Source organism: Colletotrichum truncatum (genome assembly GCF_014235925.2).
Source record: "Colletotrichum truncatum strain CMES1059 chromosome Unknown Contig_0007, whole genome shotgun sequence".
In the NCBI taxonomy this organism is placed as follows: domain Eukaryota; kingdom Fungi; phylum Ascomycota; class Sordariomycetes; order Glomerellales; family Glomerellaceae; genus Colletotrichum; species Colletotrichum truncatum.
In genome coordinates this window covers 706,670-726,361 of record NW_027222404.1, presented here as the reverse complement: position 1 = coordinate 726,361, position 19,692 = coordinate 706,670, and the positions used below count along the sequence as shown (strand labels likewise).

Genomic DNA, 19,692 nt, shown 5'->3' with positions numbered 1-19,692 from the left:
CGGGTTCGGCCCCGACCCACCGAAACCAATGCCATCTCCAGCCCGGCGCCGGTACGTCTTGGGACATTGATAAATGCGTTGGGGGTCTGCAAAAGTGTCTTGCATTTTGTTAGTGCATGTTCTGCAGCGGGAAGGTTTATTACGGTTTTGCATCATGGGTTCCAACGGTCAACAACTTCAAGTCGCCATCGTCGGTGCCGGGATTGCTGGCCTGACGTCGGCTATCGCGCTGAAGAACCACCCTGGCATTAATGTACAGATCTATGACAAGGCCAAGGAACTGCGGGAGGTCGGCGCATCGATTGCGCTGGGTCCGAATGGATTGAGGACGTTGGAAAAGCTGGGCATTCACAATGCGCTCGACGATGAGATTGCTTTCCGCAACAAGTCGGGCTATCCCATGATCTACCGGTAAGCACGATTCTGACCGTCGACTTTTCACAACAGAAACTTATTCTTTCTAGTCACTACAAGACTGGCGAGATCGTCTCAGTCGACGAGCACCACGGCGATGTTGAGCCACGTCACAAGACAGCTCGTTTCCACCGGCCGCACTTGCAGCAAGCCCTATTGAAGCATATTGAACCTTCGCGGATTCATCTCAACAAAGCCTTCCAGAGCATCTCCAACGGTGATTCAACAGGTCAGCTGAAAATCACATTTACCGACGGCACGACCATCACAGCCGACATCCTCCTTGGTGCCGACGGCATCCACTCCGGGGTACGGAGCTTTTACGTCCCATCGTCCCGATCGAAGTGGACCGGCTGGACGGCCTTCCGCGCAGTCTATCCCATCTCACACGTCGCGCACATTCCCGACATCCCAGAGGAGGCAGAGCACTGGTGGGGCGTCGATAGGACGTGGTTCATGTCCAAGCTGGGTAAGGGGCAGTTCTGTATCGTTGCCTCGCACCAGAGCGATCCCGACGCCAATGATGCGTTGTACAAGGACACGGTGTGGAACACGGATAGCGATGTGAATCTGCTCAAGGAGCACTACAAGGACTGGCATCGGCTGGTGAGGGAGATCATTGACGCGACGCCGACAGATTCGTTAAAGGTATACCCTAACGCCTCGGCGCACGGGTTAGAGAGCTGGGTTCTCGGGGATGGAAGGGTAACGTTCGCTGGCGACGCCGCGCATGCGCATGGAGGTGCTTTTGCTGCTGGTGGAAGTCTGGCGATTGATGATGCGTGGGCGTTTTCGTCGTCGATTCAACATGTTTTTTCGCCGACAGCCACGGAACTCCCGTCGGCGGCGGATATAGCGAGGGCACTGAAGTTGTATGAGAAGACGAGGAAAGCTCATACGGATCGGGTGCTTGATACAGTGCATTCTACGAACAAGAAGAAGGTGGAGAGGGTAGGTGTGATTGAGACGGACGAGGGACTGCGGGCGAGGATGAAGAACCGGGTAGAGCCTGTATGGATTCATGAGCATGATGTTGAGGCGGTGTTCCGACAGGTATTGGCTGATGAGGCGAAAGCGAATGAGGTGAGAAGAGAGCAAGGTGCACCGGCTGTGCAAATAGAAAGCCGTCTCTAGATGTAGCATATGAAACTGTTTTTATTACCACTATGTAGCATCTCAGCCAGTTTGTAAGTACAATTTTATCAATGGAAGATTCTCAATCACTAATGAGAGCTCATTAGTGCGTAGTACTTTAAATGAATGGCCTTTTTCGTTGATGAGTTGATGAATGGGACTTGGATGGGGAGGTGTGTACTAGTCGGTAAGTGACCAAGTTTCTGGCACTATAACTTAAGCTTAATGGTAATGACTGAAGAGAAGACGAAAATGTTTGTAGCCTGTTCCGGACAGTGAGATGTGATGACGATGAGTGAGATCCATGCTCCATTTAATCTTGGTGAGTGAGGGACATTAAGTCAATGTCGACCCTGCTTTAGCTGCCGTTGTGGGCTGAACTGAAGGGTCTCATTAGCTGCAGTAAGAACATCTGATTGGCCACAAACACCATTGGCAGGCGGCCCCTCGCATGTTGGTCGTTCCTTCTGTCCCTTACCTTAGTTTTCAGGGCAGGTCCCACATCTTGGAGTGGGTGGTGGTGAATACCTTCCTTACCTGCTTCTCCTTCCGTCAGCTGTTCAACTCTTCCACCTCACAATCTTGATTTCTTGCAAGATATCGGAAGGCTGCATTGCATCCCAACCACAATTTCAGCAATCATCTGTCTGTTTGCACTTCAAATTTCTTGGTCTCTTTGCTACCTCCTTCTCCGCTTGTTGATGTAACTCTTCCTCTTTCAGCTGGCAGTTGCTACCCCACTACATATATGTGGGTGGCAGGCCTCGCCGGCCCGTCACGTGGGCTGACGGCCGCCACCACTGGTCTTAGCCAGCCTCCACAGCCCTCTAGCCAGTTAGTTAGTTCTTCCAACCAACAACACCACTTTTCCCATTCTGAGCGTTCTGTGCTGGTTTCGCCCACAATATACATAGCATTTCAGCAACTGAACCTCACCTTTCCGCGCTTGATCTGCATCTTTTGATTTTTCTGATCCCTACATCATTAATATCTTGCTCCAATGGAATACTACGTGCTTTAGTACACTCCAAGTTACTACTAATTCATTTCGAGCGAATCAGCCATTCGATAACAACTTGAACCTTGGATCACTGGCCCCAGGCCCCCAATCCAAAAATGGCACCACCACCAAAACTTGTGTACACGCAATCAGCACCGACCACGCCTACGAAATCAACCCAGGGCAAGCCGCACCACGATGTCATTGAGAAACTAAACAACGAATACAATCTCGGCATTGAACTACCGGATGAAACTTCCACCCCCCGGTCTCGATCGACCCGTGCCAAATTTGATATTGCATTCGCACGTAACAAGAAGATTGTTGAGAATATTCAGCATCACTACTATATGGAAACCGGCAGTCTCGACAAGATACTACACTCCTTTCGATTTGAAGCTCGTGCTGCCAGTCAGAAATGGTTGCGCTCAACCAGCTGCTACGATTCAACTTCAGCAACACCAGAGTCACCAAAGGCTACTTCACCGGGTGAGGTCCTGGAACTTCAAACACTTCTAATCAATGTCCTCGACAAGGTCGGCCCTCAGGTAAAGGCCAGAATCTTTGAGCGCACTCAGAGTGGACCCGCATCGCACGGCTCCTTTGGAGGACTTACACCAAGGCTGAGGTCTACTGAGGGCAATCCGTCAAACACACCCTTTTCGGCCTCTGCCAATACGAGTCGAAGTTCGCTCTTCTCTGAGGCAAGCGACCCTCCGAGAAGCACTCAAGAGACGGTCCCAACGCCAACTTTCGAGAATCAACTGCAAGATCTATCACTGCTTGATCTGGACGAACCAGATTCAGATGACACATCGGCAAGCCAGCCTGTATCAAGTCTTGATGGGTTTGAGCTCGTGGATCTCTACTCACGGCTCGATGATATATGGCGTAAGTGTATTCTTTTCTGAAAAACCCAAGACACGGTCTCTGGTACCTTGATCATCCTCTTACTCCCATATTGACCAGCCACCAGCTAGTTTCCCGCCTTGGTTAGATGGAGCCCCGTTAACCGTCGCATGGGAGATCACTCGAATTGCCCTACACTGCGATGTCGATCTCAGCAAAGTAGTCATGTCTTATGACGACACCTGGATGGACTACAACCATCTTTGGAGGTCTCTTCAGGCCCATCCTTCTTTCGTGGGCAAGGCTTTCCCAGAGAGACCCAGTACGGCCGCGTGGACTGCAGGGCTGTGCGACTTCAAGTCTCCTCAAGGACAGCACGTTATATTCTCCGCCACCCTCCACCAAACCAATACCCAAAACTCTGGCCCAGTCTTTTCCCTGATGATGCGACCTATAGCTTTGGACCAGGGCTGCCGTTTGCATCGCCGATTTGGCTCCGATCGCTTCCTAGATCTCCTCATTCCATCTCCGGATTCTTGGCAAAAGCCTATCAGCAATCCTAGCCAGTCACAAGAGATTATTCATTGGCTATCCTGTCACGCTCATGAATTTGTTGGCAGGCAGTGGCAGTCTTTCTATGCAAAGGATGCTGGGCACAAGATGCCGCAGAAGAACGTGGGCTTTGGCCCTGATCCCAAGCCTGTCTACCAAGACAGGATCATCATGTTTGCGGAGAGCGACAGGGGCGATGATGCCGTCATTTCAAAGGGACTAAGAGCATTGGACAGCCATCATAAACCATGGCCTAAAATATCGACTCAGGACATGCTTGATTGGCTCTTACAGTTTGACAGAAACGAGGGACAGTCGTACTTGAAACTGTTTACTCGCATTCAGCTTGGTATGACATAGGAAAACCCTAATATCTGCCCGGTCAACTAACATCTTGTAGGCCTTAGCAAAACAACTCCAATACTCGAACTGAATCATGAACAAATTCGTCATTGCAGTCAAGACATGCTGTCGCCCATTGGTAAGGTGATGAACGATGGTATTGGACGAATGTCACGATCCCTTGCACGAATGGTCAGAGACGTGTTGGGACTGGAGGATACACCGTCTGCTATCCAAGGACGTCTTGGATCAGCCAAAGGCATGTGGATCATAGACATTAAAGATACCGAAGATGATTTGTGGATAGAGACTTGGCCGTCTCAGCGAAAGTGGGACTGCGATTTTCATGACCCAGAACATCGGACACTGGAAATTAAAAGCCATGCCACCCAGCCTCGATCTGCCAGTCTCAATATCCAATTTCTGCCTGTATTGGAAGATCGCGCAAGAAACAAAGAGGCGATGCGAGAGGCGGTTGGAAACAGCCTTATTGATGAACTGAAACATGAGCTGGATGAGCAACGTTATGCCATGGACTATCCTGTGCAGTTTCGACAGTGGGTCAACGAAAACTCATCCAGCAAATTCCAACGTCTAGCGCAAAACGGCGTTAGCTTTCTGGCTGGCCTGCCAGACTCAAAAGAAGAGGTGATGAACTTTTTGATTGACGGTGGTTTCCAGCCGCAGGAGCAAAAGTATCTGCAAGACGTTGCTTGGCAACTCAGGGAGGCCAGATGCGAGAAGCTCAAGAAGAAATTGAACATCAAGATCCCCAACTCGGCTAACCTCTATATGGTTGTGGATTTCTGGGGGGTCCTGGAAGAAAACGAAGTCCACATATGCTTTTCTTCTAAATTCCAGACTCAGTCCTTCTCAGATTCTATGCTACACGGATGCGATGTTCTTGTCGCCCGATCTCCAGCACACCTCGTGAGCGATATACAGAGAGTCAAAGCAGTATTCAAGCCTGAATTACACTCACTCAAAGATGTTATTGTGTTTTCTGCAAAGGGCAAAGCACCCTTGGCTGATAAGCTCTCAGGTGGCGACTACGATGGGGATAAAGCCTGGGTATGCTGGGAACCTGCCATTGTATCCAACTTTGTCAACGCCAACATCCAGCCTGGTCCAGATTTGTCGAAATACCTCAAACGAAAAAAGGCAACGTATGGTGACCTTGTGCGACTACACGGCAAAGCAAATGCTATTTCCAATTTTATCGAAAAGAGCATCTGCTTTAGCTTGCTCCCTGGCTTCTTGGGAAGGGTTACAAATTACAAGGAACGACTGTGTTATCGCATCAACAGTGTCAACAATGAGTATGCGCTAAGGCTGAGCACTCTTCTTGGACATCTCGTCGATCAAGCCAAGCAAGGATACATGTTTACGGCAAAGGACTGGGAAAAATTCCAAAGAGAGCTTCTCGATAGCAAAGATTTCAAAATGCTAGACGAGCCTGCATACAAGCGCGATATTTGGTCTTGCAAACGCTGTCCCGAACACATTATTGACTACCTCAAGTTTACGGTAGCAATTCCAACAATTAATGAAGAGTTGACAAAATTCAAAGATGCGATGAACTCGAAAGCAGACATTTCTGGATATGACCTCAAGTCTCTCCAGCCGAACGAAAATGAGGACAAGAAGCAGACGGCAGAGTACTGGGACCCAACTCTTGCAAGGTATTATAAATACTTCAAGCAACTCGCCTTACAAACACCTGCACTGGAGAAGGTTTTGCAAAACCTGTACAATGACTTGGACGAGATCAAAGAACAGTGGAGCATAAGATTTGCGTCCAAACTAGAAAAGAAAGATTCACCACGCATCATCCTCGAAGTCTATGAATTGTGGCGTGCGATCCAGCCTCGGGAAGACGAAGAGCTAAGTACGCATCTCACTGCCTTATTAGAGCAACCGTTTGTAAACGAGAACTATAACACTTGGGCGTTGTTGCGAGCTAGTACTGCGTTCGTGCGCTGGCACAAGCACAGTAGTAAGTTGCTGTGGCGAATGGCTGGTATTCAGCTGCAGTACTTGAAATCGATGGAGCCAAGTACGTCAGACAAAATCCCCGTGACAGTAGTCCCAAGTGTGTATGCGGCTCTGAAGCCAGACGCAAAGTTTATCAGGCAGACCATCTCCAGGATGAACAACGGTCCGGAATACCGGTTTGAATCGGATACCCAAGATAGTTTTACGGACGAAGAGTAATATTGCCATCCTGGATGTACTAAAAGGCGGATTGGGTAGCAAAATGTAATTTACTGACAGCCTTTGTTGTATGTTATTCTTACTTCAGGGACACGGGATTAGTGACGGCATTTCATTCTCTTTTACAAACGACTTTTCAGGGGCCGAAGTGAATCATTTCTTATTCTAATCTGCTAAGAAAGGATTAAAAGTCCTCTAGTTTCAACTGCTGTGACTTGAATGTCTCGAAATTCAAAGTAACTCTAGACATTATTTGAAACCGTACCGATTCGAAAAGAAGGTCAGAGTACATGTGAATGGTGTACACCCGACACTTCCCACCAACACTCGGCCAATTTCCGCGCCGCCTCATGGGAGAAACACATCAAAGTGGCTCGTAGGCGCTCCGCCAGCTGTGGTTCCACCGCCGGGAATGTAAATCTTGCCACCAACAGCGATGCCTGGAGCACTGTGCCTGGGCAATGGCATCGGCTTCAGCCGCTCCCACGTATCAGAAGCAAAGTCATAAGCTTCCGTCTCGTTGTAAACGCCGCTCTCAACGTCAGGGTTACCCTCTCCGCCAAATGTGTACAACTTCCCGCCCGCGACCCCAAACGCGAAACCACCCCGCGGCCTCGGCATCAGCGCCTTGCTTGTTTCCCAGCCTTTTTCGAGGTTCGACAAGTCGAGAATGAAGACGGTACCTCTCGGGTTCGGCGCGCCGTGATCGAAGCCACCGACGACGTACATCTTCCCGTCGACAACGGCGTACCCGGCGTGGTCGCGCGGACCCGGAATCAGCTTCGCTTTGTCAGGGACAGGAAGCCACTTAGAGGAGACTGTATCAAAGATGGACACGTTGGCGACAGAGGCATGCGGACCTTGCCCGCGCATGCCCAACGCCGTGAACCCGCCCGCGAGGAATATCTTGCCCTCATGCACGCCCATGGCCGCCATGCCCCTCGGCTCGTCGGGTAGTGGTGGCAACGGCTTCCAGAAGTTGGTTCCGACATCGTAGACGTAAGAATCCGGGACGGCTCTCAGAACCATCTGGTCCGCACCGCCATCGTCAAGCCCGCCAAAGGCGTAGATTTTGCCGCCGACGGTGGCGACGTTGACGTGGTTCATTGCCCGCGGGAGCGGGGCTACGGTGCGCCAGGTGTCGGACTTGATGGAGTAGAATTGGACAATGTCAACCGTGGTGAAGGGGATGGGCGCCGCGCTGCTGTTTGCGATGATGCCGCCAAAGATTGCGACCGTGTCGGGCTCGAGGAAGAGACCGGTGTGTTCCTGTCGAGGGAATGTAGCGATGTCTGACATGTTTCGCCATTGAGAATGAGGCTGGAAGGGCTTGGAGAGTGTGAAGTTGAGCAGGGAAGAGAGAAAGGTGAAGTTGACGAGTAGTTTGGACGCCATGGTTGCTTGTGGTTGGAGGTGAGTAGAGGCTGATGAAGATGTAAAGTAGATTGTTGGTTTCGCAGTTACCTCGTCGCATTTTTATATCTTGTCGATTCCATGATTTGCAGTCTATGTATGGCCGTTAATGTCGGATGCCCCGGAGCTAACAGATGGACGGAGTTCCATGGCAGTCTGAAGATCGCGAAATTGACGTTCAGGAGCTGAAGTGGCTCGCGATATATCCCAAGCCAAGATGTCATAAGATGAACGTGAGTAGAGTTTCTCATCTCCGCAAAGGCAGTGCGCAGGCAATATTGAAATGGCATACTTTGCTCATCTCCGCTGCGGATCTGATTGCGCAGTTGCTGCGGACGTACTGTACCTTTCTCCGCAACCGTCTCCGGCAGTGCTTGGGTTGCCCTGACCACCCGAGATACTTTCGCTGTAAAGGGTTTTTGACTGTTTCTTTCCTGCAGTACTTAGATATAGCTTGGAAAATACAATCAAGGAGGTAGCTTCTTTGCTGGAGTGGACAGCGACTGAGATGCTTGAGGATTATTAGCATTCAATTATGGCAACATCAAAGTTTTTAAGATTAGATGTATTTAGAGCTACTTTAGTTACCTATTCCGCGTTAGATGTTAATGGTCATACTACGCTTTCAAGGTGTCGTCTTGTTCGGATTAGATAGCATGACTGCGCGCGTGTGTAATCTTCAAAACATACACACTTCTACTTCAGAACAGGATTGCGCAGCTGTGGCGAGCACATGCAGTATGATACTACATATTACATTGATGATAAATATGAATGTATCGCACCATCAGTTACTCCTATTTATGAAGGATGGCTGGAAAGAACATGTGCCGCTGTAGTGCATTTCAGTCGAATAGCGGCGGTCTTCACAGCCGCACCAGTCTTGACTGTTATGATTCAGCAGTATACAGCGCAAAAGATACTTTAGCTATATATCAGAACCTCTAGTAGTTGGAAAGTATATAAGCTATTAACATCATCAATATGAACAATATCTACGTAACTAATTACGTCTTTAGCATGAGCAGTTTGATAGTGTATCTAGCGGCAAGTGGGTATTCTGTATGACATCTGACCATGATACGAAAGTAAAGGAATGGAAAAGGTTTGACCTATCGTTGGCATACCTTTCTGGTCAGGACATTACTTTGACTTCGTCATGCCCACGGTTCTCCCACTTTGGGGCGAATCAACGCCTCGATCACTCGATAAGATCCGGTAGAATACGAAAAATGGACTGTCGGTCGCAAGTTTCCATAGACGACGAAAAGGTAGTTCCAAGTTCAACCAATCTCCGAAGACACAGATCTGAAAGTTCGAAAATATAAGTAGCTTGAGGGCTCTGAGTCACTTACTCTTCCGCTCTAACCTACTACACACTTGATTTGTTACAACAGAGCAGCCTTTTCCGCTCTCCGGCTTCCAAGAAACATACAAAAAAGAGCAACGTAGCATCTTAATCCTAAATTAGGGGAACGTTGTTCCAGCCACGACAAGATGTCGACGAACCTGAGATACTTTGGCTCCAGTTACGCCTCCGATTCTTCCACGCAGAGACTAAAACAGCAGTTCGAACAGAAGCGTCACCTAGACTGTAACGAAATTGAGAAGATTGTTCGCCAAGAGATGGCAATCAGGTTCCCCTGTTTGTCATTCCAGACCAAACGGACAGCCAATATAGACTACGCGATACTCAAATGGTACCTTGAGGAGGCGAAAAAGGCTTTTTGGCCAAAAACGAGCGATTCTGAACAATGGAGACAGAGAGTCCGCATAGCAACGATTAGAGATATTCTTGCCAATGCAGGTATATGGCCCTCTTCGAACTCGACGAAGGGTGGTGATGCGGTTCTGAACAAAGATGTGAAGCCCGATGGTGCTGGTGTCTCTGCTGACAAGGTTGAGAACAAGGAAAGTGACGACCGGACTACAGCTGCTAGCATCGGAAGCACCCAATCGATAGATGACAGGAATATTCCTGTCCAGAAGCCTATGGCACTCCTTGAAATCGTCAAAGAGCAAAGGAATGACCGCGGCATACCGTCCACGCTATGGTTATCCATGACCGAACTGGACTCTGCCATGAAAACCAGAAAGGAGCAAGAAAAGAGATACGAGGTCGCGACTTCAACTCGGGCTCAGAAAGATTATTTCGAGATTTCACCTAGGCAGTTTACAGATGCATCTTACGCGACCAGTTGCTGGCAGAAGGAGCTTGACATGCAAAGAAACCAGGCGAGCGGCGCCTTGGAGAAAGCTACATCGCAGTTGGACGAGCAGCGCAAGATTACGATCTCCAATTATCGAAGATATGGCGGCGTGCATCCTGAGGCGTTGATTTCAAAGAGTCGGGACTCGAGACCACCAAATCCATCCTCCACGACTCAATTCGGAACAACTATCGACACCAAGTTGGAACGTTCGACACGTTTCCCTGATCTTCCTAAACGACCAGCGAGCCAGCTCAGCCTGCAAGAGGAAGCCGTGGCACGAAAACCAGAACGCCAACGACCCGTCTCCACCGAGACGCATCCTCTTGGAGAAGGACATCTTAAAGTTCCTGATGTCAATGTGAAAGGCCGTGGGTCTGGCTTCTCGGTCGGCAACAAAAACATTCTCGACATTGCTCAGTCGAGCCAAGGCCTCCCGAATAGAGTGGCATCGCTTGAGAGGTGCACTGAGGCTCAGACACCCACAAAAGAATATCTCAAAACCATCGCCAAGCAAGCTTTCAGCCATCAGCGGCTGCCCATTCGACGGCGTCCTGTACCGCAGTCCAATCACCATCCTGCAGCAGAGCCATCACAGAATCAGCGTAATCCGGCCCCGTCAGAGTTTGACTCGAATTCCGCATACGAAAACCTGAGTACACGGCTACGCAACTGGCACTTTTCGACGGCGGCAGGCCTGAAATGTGTTCAAGAGGATTTGGACAACGCGGCGGGTCACCAGAGCAATTTGGACACGAAAGGGTGCGCGGGACCTTTTGAGCTAGATGCTGTTGATACTGCTGTTAACCCTGAGAAAAGCGACGAGGTAGTACCAGCGGATAGGGATGAGCTTGATTTTCGAGGACAGGAAGAGAAGCTCTCTGTCCCTATCGAGGTTATTATGCGCACCAGTCCTGAAAAGGATGGTAAGCAGCTTGTGGTAGATAGAGATGACGATGAAGCCTTTTGCTTCGAGGATGTTTCCAAAGAAATCGCAGATGATGAGGCGCGAGGTGAGCAGGTAGAAGACATTTGGCAGGAGGCCACGTTGGAGGGTTGGGAGGGTGAGTATGTCTGGCTTTGACAGGCCAAACAGGTTAACGAATGGGTCTGTATATAGATAAGCCGTCAGTGATGGGATGTTTATCATAATTGTATCTGTTAATTGACATAGATTCTAGTACTGATAGTAAAAATGTGAAGGTGGCTTTGCATCCCGAATCATACGTGCAGGTTACGGATAATTCAGTGCTTCGTTACTTTAAGAAAGTATATATGTCACTGGCTAGGCTGATTTGATGAGAGCAAAAGGATAAGAAAACATGTTTGGCAACTTGTAGCTTCAGCTTTTGTGACTCAGGCCGGTAACCATCGGGCTTTGACGAGCAAAATGCATAAAAAAACATCACGGTCCGATGAGGTGACCATTTGCCATGAACGTTGTTTATTGTATTGTTTTTCTACTTTTCTGTTTTCTGTGTGTTTTTTTGGCCTTGCGAATCAATGTTTTTGATGCTTGAAGCATCGTTAGACCTCGTCGGTCAATAGCCATGGCAGCTAGCATGTAAATAAAACGCCCAAGAACCTGTAACGCCGGAATCTGTTCCGTACTCAGCGGGAACGTGACAAAAAAAAAAAAAAAATGAATCAGTGGGACTTGGCCGGATCATCGAAGAAGATGACCTGGACGGTGACATCGTCCCTCACGTTCCTCGCCAAAGGGGGGTACGCCAGCGTCGCGCCGGTGAACAAGGCCCGCCGTCTGCCCCCGAGGGCGTTCTTGATCAGATGCACAGCGGCGTTATCCAGGTCTTCAACGACAAAATTCTCGGGCTTGGCGCTCCAATTGGGCCATCCGTTCTCCATGTCGAACGAGCTCTTCTGGGAGGGAGTAGCAGCAAGCTTATCCTTGGGCGTCTGCTTTCCAGCCTTTTTGGCAGATATCCACTGCGACACACACTCGACTGCGTGTTCCGACGAGATGTGGTCCCACAGGCCGTCAGAGGCGAGGATCACGAAACCGGGACTCTCGATCTTGGTGGTTGTCACGACGGGCGCGGCGGTCATGTACGGTGCGGTTTTCGTCTTTGGACGCGGAGACGTGCCCCAGAAGTTATCGTGGATGTGCTTGATGAAGTCATTATCCCACTTCCAGCGGTGGTCGCCAAAGGCGCGTGTAACAGCGATGCCAAACAATCTGCCCGACTTGGGATCGATCATGTCGGCCTCCTCGCCGGGGTGTTCCTTGGCGAGCCTCTCGGCTTCGTCTTTGTTGCGGCCGTTTTGGTCTTTGGAGAGCTCGGTGGTGGAGTAAGATGAGGCATCTGCGGAGAGGGAACCGAGGACGGCGCGAGAGTCGCCGGTGCAAGCGACGCGGAGGGTCGATGTCGCAGGATCGAAGATGGAGAGAAGGGCGCAGGAACCGGCGATGACGGGAGCGATGGCAGCGGTCACACGAGAGTCGGCGGGCTCACAGGTACCGGCTTTGAGGCCTTCAACTGCCTTTTGCGCGTTTGAAAAGATGAGATCATCGAGATTGGTGAATGCTTTGATGATTGTACCGTCAATGGTGCTCTCTGGGGCGTCTTTCGGAAGCTGGGTGATGGAGGCGGAGACCGCAGGGATGAGGGCACTTTTCAAGAGGACTGATGTCGCCCATCCGCTATTCTTCAAGTTAGTAAAATAACCCTGCTCAAAATTGAGGCAAAACTCACGCATGGCCGTCATAGACGCCGTTGAACAAGGTCTCGGATTTGCCCACGCCCGGAGCCAGGGAGAATGCCATCATGTCCTCGACGGGGTGGTTGCTCGCGACTCTAGCAGCATGGACGTGAGTGTCCTTACCCTCGGCCGTAAAAGAACCGACAAAGACATCTTCACGGATTTTGGCGTCGGCCTTCTCGAAGCTGCCACTGTCGACAGGAGATTTGACCAAGGCGTCTATATCGATGGCGCCGGATCCAAGCTTAGGGATGCTACCAGGGGCAGCATTGCCGGCGTCGCGACGCCACGTGGCAATACCATAGCCGCCTGCCGCGGACAGCAGCGCTAGGCCGATCAGTTGGGGCGTGCGGGAGGGCTTCGACGGGCCTCCGGCTGAGTAGGGACGAGACCAGCGCGGCGCGGCGTTGATGGTGTTGCCCCGAGCAGCGCATCGGCCGAGTCCGAGGCCGGTGCCGATACTGGGGCGGCATGCAGCACGATGCAGCATTATGGTTGCAACGCAGTTCGGCTTCTCTTTGGGGAAATGGGTGCAAGGATTTTATAAAGGATTTAACCTTGGCGATCACTTGTTTAGGCAAAAGATGGATATGTATGAAAATGCAGTTGGTTGATGAATCCACGAAAACGAATGAAAATTGATGAGTTTGGACTTGTCTCTGGAAAATCGATGAGAAAGCGAAGGATTTTCACGTTGGGTGGTCAGCCCTTTTTTTTTTCTCTCTCTCGAGAAATTTAGAAAAAGGAAAACGAAAAGAGAAAAAAAGAGAAGAGACAAGAAAAATTCCCCCTTGTTGAAAAAGCCAAAACAAAAACAAGACCCTTTTTCTGTGCTTGTCTGAGGTAAGAAACCAGGTCAGATTCGGTAGCAGGTGGTCGCGTGCTTATTCCTTCCCCAGCCACGAATTTATTTTACGGCACGGACCGTGGGGCACCTGTCAGCAGCTTCCACATGACACACTCGGTAGATTCGGGAATGGTGAATGAGGGAAATGAGATGAGGGGATGTCAGATGAGGGGATATGAGCTGCACGCGTCTTCTTTTCATTCGTGTAGCTCTTAGTTGTTGCTGTCATTTCGTTTATAACCTGTGTTACTAGGAATCGCTGATTTGTGCTGTTTCAAGGCCGGCTGTGAGACAGTCCGAACTGAGTGTGTGTAACTACTTGTGATGAGAGCATTTGGTGTATATATCAACCACTAGTTTATTTCCAGCGACATAAATAGTTGATATACTTGCATCATATGATTCCTCACCGATCATGTAATATTTTCTGAGTTCACTCACCCGGCAGACATCAAAGCTAAGTAGATGTTCAATGGGCTACTCCATACCGCGTAAAATCATTCATGACATGAGAATGCTCAAATCACACATGCCGGGAACTGAAAGAATGAGAATGAGTTAAGCACCACGCAGTTATATCTCCCATATGTGACATAGACTTGGCCTTCAATTTGGTTGGTTCAAGATTGTAACCCCCTCGCTCCAATTGGTCAATCTCACAGCCTCACTACTCGCATCTATGGAGGCCTTGGTTTTGGGATCACCTGATATTGATGACAGTCACTGCCAAACTAGGGAGCTGAATTTCCATGCAAATATTGAGAAACTAGAATTAGTCGCGACCATCGTCGAGAGACAATGCTCTGCTACTTGACCCTTGTACAGGAAACAAAGAGCCAGTAAAGTTCCAAGTTGTCATCAGCGATGTGTTGAAAGTCGGTTGCAGATCTTAAAATGGAAGAATGATATTATCTGTGATCAAGATTTCTCTGCTCCCAAGAGTTTCACAGCTATCATCGGATTTTCCTCGCTCCCTCGCTCATCATTCTTGGAGATAACAGGACACAGTGGCTTATCGCAAGCGGACAGTAAAAAAAAGGAAATCACCAAGATACCCGACTACGAACTCATCATAACCAAACCCTTTCTACTAAATCCTTCAGAAAGATGTCAGACCAACAAGAATCCAAAGTGGAGAACTATATCGGCGACACCGTTGAAGGGAGCACTATTCCCGTGTCCGTTTATCAAGCCTGCATGGCGTGTTTGGCGTAAATATTTATAGATGTAAGCCTAGCACTACTACAACCAAGAGCCCGTGTATCTGTGATCGCTTCGTAACCGAAGTGGCTATGGTATGTCACCCACAGGGCGTAACGCTCCTAACCAAAACTACGAAGCTAAGAGACTAACCACATGGGGTAGTTATCGGAAGAGTAAATCTAGTGACCAATCATGGCTTTCGAGTTCCGCTATTGCGGAGTCTATCCGCGAGTAGCATGAGACAAAATCATGAGGCAATCGCAAGCTTATCAAGGACTTTTGCACACCGGTTCGTGCCTCACGACGCAGCCCATTGGAATTGACATACATAAGATACCTTACTCACGTTACCTATTAAATTACTTAACTCGTATCGTACTCTTCATTGAGTCCACTATCCTCCTCCGCACTCAATCTCTTCTGTCGTTCATCATGCCTGAGTCACTTCTTTCGGCCCCAGTCGACTCTGTTCTCGATGTCATTGGCAACACACCATGCGTCCGCCTCCGCAAGGTCGTCCCAGAGGGCTGCGCTGACGTCTACGTCAAACTCGAATTCATGAATCCGACTGGATCCTACAAAGACCGCATGGCGAAAGCCATTATTGAAGAGGCGGAACGCAGAGGCGACCTCAAGCCAGGCATGACGGTCATCGAGGCCACCGGAGGCAGCACAGGATCGTCGCTCGCCTTCGTCTGCACCCTCAAGGGCTACGGATTCCGCGCGGTCTGCTCCAATGCATTTGCTGCCGAGAAGCTGCGCACCATGGCCGCCTTTGGCGCCGATGTCGACATCGTCCACAGCCCTACCGGGAAAATCACCCCGGACCTGTTCCCTAGAATTGTGGAACGCGCAAAGACGTTGGCTGAGGGTGACAAGAACTTTTATCCCGCCAACCAGTTCAAGAACAAGGACAACGCCATGGGCTACAGGAAGCTTGGCGAGGAGCTAATTGCCCAGTTCCCCCAGGGGATTGACGGGTTCTGCGGTGCCGCTGGCGGAGCGGGAATGGTTATGGGTACAGCAAAGATTCTTAAGGCGTCGCGGCCTGAGACCCGCGTGCTGGTTCTGGAGCCGGAATCGTCACCTGTCATCACCAAGGGAACAGGGGGCACGCACGGCGTAGAGGGTATTTCTCCTGGGTTTGTGCCCCCTTTGTTGGACGAGGCGTTGTATGATGAAGCACGCGCCATCTCCGAAGATGAGGCCAGGAAGATGTGCCGCAGGCTTGCGAAGGAGGAGGGTCTGCTCACCGGCACCTCGACGGGACTGAATGTTGTTGCCGCTATTCAGTTGGCGAAGGAACTTGGTCCTGGAAAGGTTGTTGTCACAGTTGCTTGTGATACGGGTCTCAAGTACACAAACGGAACTCTCTATGAGTGAAAGGATACACTCTTTAATAAAATAAATTGATCTTGCACAATTTCTTTAAATATTCATCACTTGGTTCACTAAGACAAAGCAACTTTCACACCTAGTTAAACCGTTGAGTTACGCTCAAAATCAGGCTTGACTCTATTCATACTAATTATTTATTTTCAGCATCGCCTACCTAAAATTGAAATATTTTGCCGGCTTCGGTTCTATAGATGCCAAAGCGGGATAGTGAGATGCAAGTAAAACGCAAGCGACATGCATGGCTCGATTAAGCAATTGTGATGGCACACTTAGTAACACTGTAAGCTCCGTCTGCCCTGCAAGCTAAACCTAAGCTTGGATAGGCGCCTCGCTAAAGTCATGAGTTTTGGATGCAAAGGGTAGCTTAGGATTCCAGATATGACTAACGTCCAATTACAGTCTATGATTTATAAGTATAGGCACGACTACAGAACGACTATTCTCTCATAATGGACTAAATGCATCGGCTTCAGTCTCGTACAATCACATAATGTCAATATGCAGTTGTCACGACCGCTGCGCTGTGATCAAGTCAGAAGTTGACTCATAAATGGAGAACTTGCTGAGCGACAAAGCCATGAGCAAGAGAACGAATCACTTTGTTTTAATTACAATCCACTCAGTTTAACACGTCCAACTGCTATACGTCTGTGCTGCCGGTAATCCCAGGATGACGATCAGCTCACGCAGGGTTACGGCTTCACTTACGTAGTGGCCTGTTTACGTTGAGAGCCCGACCCATTTATTAAAAGGGACGACTATGATGGGTTCATCATCCGCGCCGACCCGAAAAGAAATCCCCACGGGCATAATGATTGAAAAGACGACTATAGTCAAGGGCTTGAGAGCAGCTCACAGAGTAGGTACTCAACAGGGTCTTCCCACCGTTCGTATCGTTTAATTACCCAATGGACAGGGATTTAGCTTCTGGCAGTCCCCATAATTACATGTGATTGAACAGAACAAATGTACACTTCGTAGTTCATTATGACCTCGGTATTTCCGCTGCCGACTAATTGAGGAGCGCCCTAGGTTTATTTTTCAATCAGGAAGTTCTTGACGGCCAACATGAAGACCTTGCCTTTGTTAAGATGGATACAAGAGTGAAGGCATTACATTGCGGGATCCGCGGTGGTTTTTGTTGGGAGTTTTGGGGCAGCGACCAAGTCAACAGTAACAGCTCAGCGAGTCAAAGTCCCACTCGCTGTATCAACAGCCGAACGGTTTACGGCACATGGTAGAGCTTGTCCAGGGCGGAGTTACCCTATTATATCGTTGCTTTTCGGGATGACCTGCATTTCCCTCCCTGTCAATCCCTCAACCTCCCCACTGCTTTCCACCAATCCCTGGAGCCACATCCGCTTGGCCGAACTTACAACATAGCATCTTTTCGAATTGACTCAGACATGCGTGTATATGCGACCCTAACCGAGGGGGCTGGCCTTTTCCAACGCCGGTCTGGCTTGTTGGCCGGGCGGTTAATCGGGCACTTTCAGTAATTGGTGAAGCCTGATACTGATCAGCCAGACTATGAGACATGAACCCTGGAGCTACAAAACCCCTCACCCCTCATTTCCAGTACCTAGTCGGAGGGAGCTCTTGACATCTGATCCTTTAACACCGGGTTTCCTCCCGATTTTCCGTTATTATTAATTTTGACAGACGCTGACGAGGTCGAGAAAGCTGAGAGTCTATTCTTCTTTGAAAGACATTCGCAATTGCAAAATCTCGAAGTGGTCCTTCACTCTTGTGATTGTGATAACCGTACATCTTACTATCGGTTCATCAAGGTGTTCATCTTCGCATCAAGATGAAGGCTAACGCAATGGCGGTGGCCAGGAACGCCGCTACCCGCGGCCTTCGGCGGGCAGCCGTCGACCGAGGCATGTTTTGCTCACAGATCACTCAAAAATCGGTCCCTTTCATCTCACGAGCGTCCATGTCATCAGTCGCGGATGCTGTAGCCGTCGCCCCCGCTCCGCCGCCACCACCGGCTGAGGACCCGAACCTCCGTGCTGTCCAACGGGCCATTGAGGCCAAGCAGATCTTACTGCGAGCAGTCAACGCAACAGAAGTCAGGCACGACTGGACTAGGGAGGAAATCTCGGCCATCTATTATCAGCCGCTGATGGAGCTGGCCTTCCAAGCTGTAAGTCCCATTTTCTGAAAGAATGTAGAACCTTTTTTTTTTTTACTGATATATCAACACTCAGGGCTCCGTCCACCGCCGATTCCATAACCCCGCCGAGGTCCAGCTTTGCACTCTCATGAACATCAAAACAGGCGGTTGCACCGAGGACTGTTCCTACTGCGCGCAGTCGACCCGATACCAGGATGGCACCGGTCTGAAAGCGAAGAAGGTCGAGAGCGTAGAATCGGTGTTGGCAGCGGCCCGCAAGGCCAAGGACAACGGCAGCACGCGGTTCTGCATGGGCGCCGCCTGGCGCGACATGCGCGGCCGGAAAAACAGTCTCAAGAACATCAAGGCCATGGTCAGCGGCGTCCGGGAGATGGGAATGGAGGTGTGCGTCACCCTCGGCATGATCGACTCCCAGCAGGCCAAGGAGCTCAAGGAGGCCGGCCTGACGGCTTACAACCACAACGTTGACACCAGTCGCGAGTTTTACCCCTCCATCATCTCGACGAGAAGCTACGACGAACGTCTCAAGACACTGAGCCACGTGCGGGATGCTGGTCTCAACGTCTGCTCTGGTGGCATTCTCGGCCTCGGAGAGTCGTCCGACGACCGGATTGGTCTGCTGCACACCGTATCTACGCTGCCTTCGCACCCTGAGAGTTTCCCTGTCAACGCTCTCGTGCCGATCAAGGGTACGCCGCTTGGTGACCGCGCGCCCATTCAGTTCACCAGCATGCTCCGGACCATCGCCACAGCGCGTATCATCATGCCGTCGACCATCATCCGTATCGCTGCGGGAAGGAAGACCATGTCGGAGGAGAAGCAGGCCATGTGTTTCATGGCCGGTGCCAATGCCATCTTCACGGGTGAGAAGATGTTGACTACCGACTGCAACAGCTGGGATGAGGATGATGCCATGTTCGGCCGCTGGGGCCTGGAACCGATGAAGAGCTTTGAGAAGTCGGAGAAGCCCGTGGCTGAAGTCACAGTATAGTCTTAGATTGTATGAAAGATACAAATAAATGACAAAAAAGGCCTGTAAGCTACTTGTGGATAAGGTGTTGACATGAGCTGAGCACTGATGCTCCGTTGGGCTTGGCATACATTGCGGTCAATCCCGTTCATTTTTGTGCCGTTAGGGCCGTTATCTGTCTGGTATGGCAGTGTTCTAATGGAGACGTTAGAACCAGAAGCTTTGAAATGTTTCAACTCTTCGTATGTTTCGTCTGACGAATGGTACCTTAGAATTCCTCTGTGC

General features: G+C 50.0%; 7 protein-coding genes across 7 annotated transcripts; 5 read left to right on the top strand and 2 right to left on the bottom strand.

Annotated features, from left to right (window-relative positions):
* Positions 1-154: 154 nt before the first annotated feature.
* Positions 155-1,548, top strand: CTRU02_210576 (salicylate hydroxylase (salicylate 1-monooxygenase); the record flags this gene model as incomplete). Its single annotated transcript, XM_036731016.2, has 2 exons — positions 155-411; positions 465-1,548. The coding sequence occupies 2 exons, from the start codon at positions 155-157 to the stop codon at positions 1,546-1,548; spliced, it is 1,341 nt and encodes a 446-aa protein (XP_036577311.2).
* A 1,116-nt stretch (positions 1,549-2,664) lies between these two features.
* On the top strand, positions 2,665-6,505 carry CTRU02_210575 (RNA-dependent RNA polymerase; the record flags this gene model as incomplete). Its single annotated transcript, XM_036731015.1, has 3 exons — positions 2,665-3,439; positions 3,525-4,298; positions 4,350-6,505. The coding sequence occupies 3 exons, from the start codon at positions 2,665-2,667 to the stop codon at positions 6,503-6,505; spliced, it is 3,705 nt and encodes a 1,234-aa protein (XP_036577310.1).
* A 348-nt stretch (positions 6,506-6,853) lies between these two features.
* Positions 6,854-7,900, bottom strand: CTRU02_210574 (kelch repeat-containing protein; the record flags this gene model as incomplete). Its single annotated transcript, XM_036731014.1, has 1 exon — positions 6,854-7,900. The coding sequence occupies one exon, from the start codon at positions 7,898-7,900 to the stop codon at positions 6,854-6,856; it is 1,047 nt and encodes a 348-aa protein (XP_036577309.1).
* Positions 7,901-9,415: 1,515 nt separating this feature from the next.
* CTRU02_210573 (uncharacterized protein) lies at positions 9,416-11,212 on the top strand (the record flags this gene model as incomplete). The annotated part of the gene is made up of 1 exon (XM_036731013.1): positions 9,416-11,212. The coding sequence occupies one exon, from the start codon at positions 9,416-9,418 to the stop codon at positions 11,210-11,212; it is 1,797 nt and encodes a 598-aa protein (XP_036577308.1).
* A 563-nt stretch (positions 11,213-11,775) lies between these two features.
* CTRU02_210572 (protein phosphatase 2c) lies at positions 11,776-13,339 on the bottom strand (the record flags this gene model as incomplete). The annotated part of the gene is made up of 2 exons (XM_036731012.1): positions 11,776-12,790; positions 12,843-13,339. 2 exons carry the CDS (start codon positions 13,337-13,339, stop codon positions 11,776-11,778), a joined length of 1,512 nt encoding a protein of 503 aa, XP_036577307.1.
* Positions 13,340-15,148: 1,809 nt separating this feature from the next.
* Positions 15,149-16,282, top strand: CTRU02_210571 (cysteine synthase a; the record flags this gene model as incomplete). Its single annotated transcript, XM_036731011.1, has 1 exon — positions 15,149-16,282. One exon carries the CDS (start codon positions 15,149-15,151, stop codon positions 16,280-16,282), a length of 1,134 nt encoding a protein of 377 aa, XP_036577306.1.
* A 1,825-nt stretch (positions 16,283-18,107) lies between these two features.
* On the top strand, positions 18,108-19,428 carry CTRU02_210570 (biotin synthase; the record flags this gene model as incomplete). Its single annotated transcript, XM_036731010.1, has 2 exons — positions 18,108-18,446; positions 18,511-19,428. 2 exons carry the CDS (start codon positions 18,108-18,110, stop codon positions 19,426-19,428), a joined length of 1,257 nt encoding a protein of 418 aa, XP_036577305.1.
* Between the last annotated feature and the right edge of the window lie 264 nt (positions 19,429-19,692).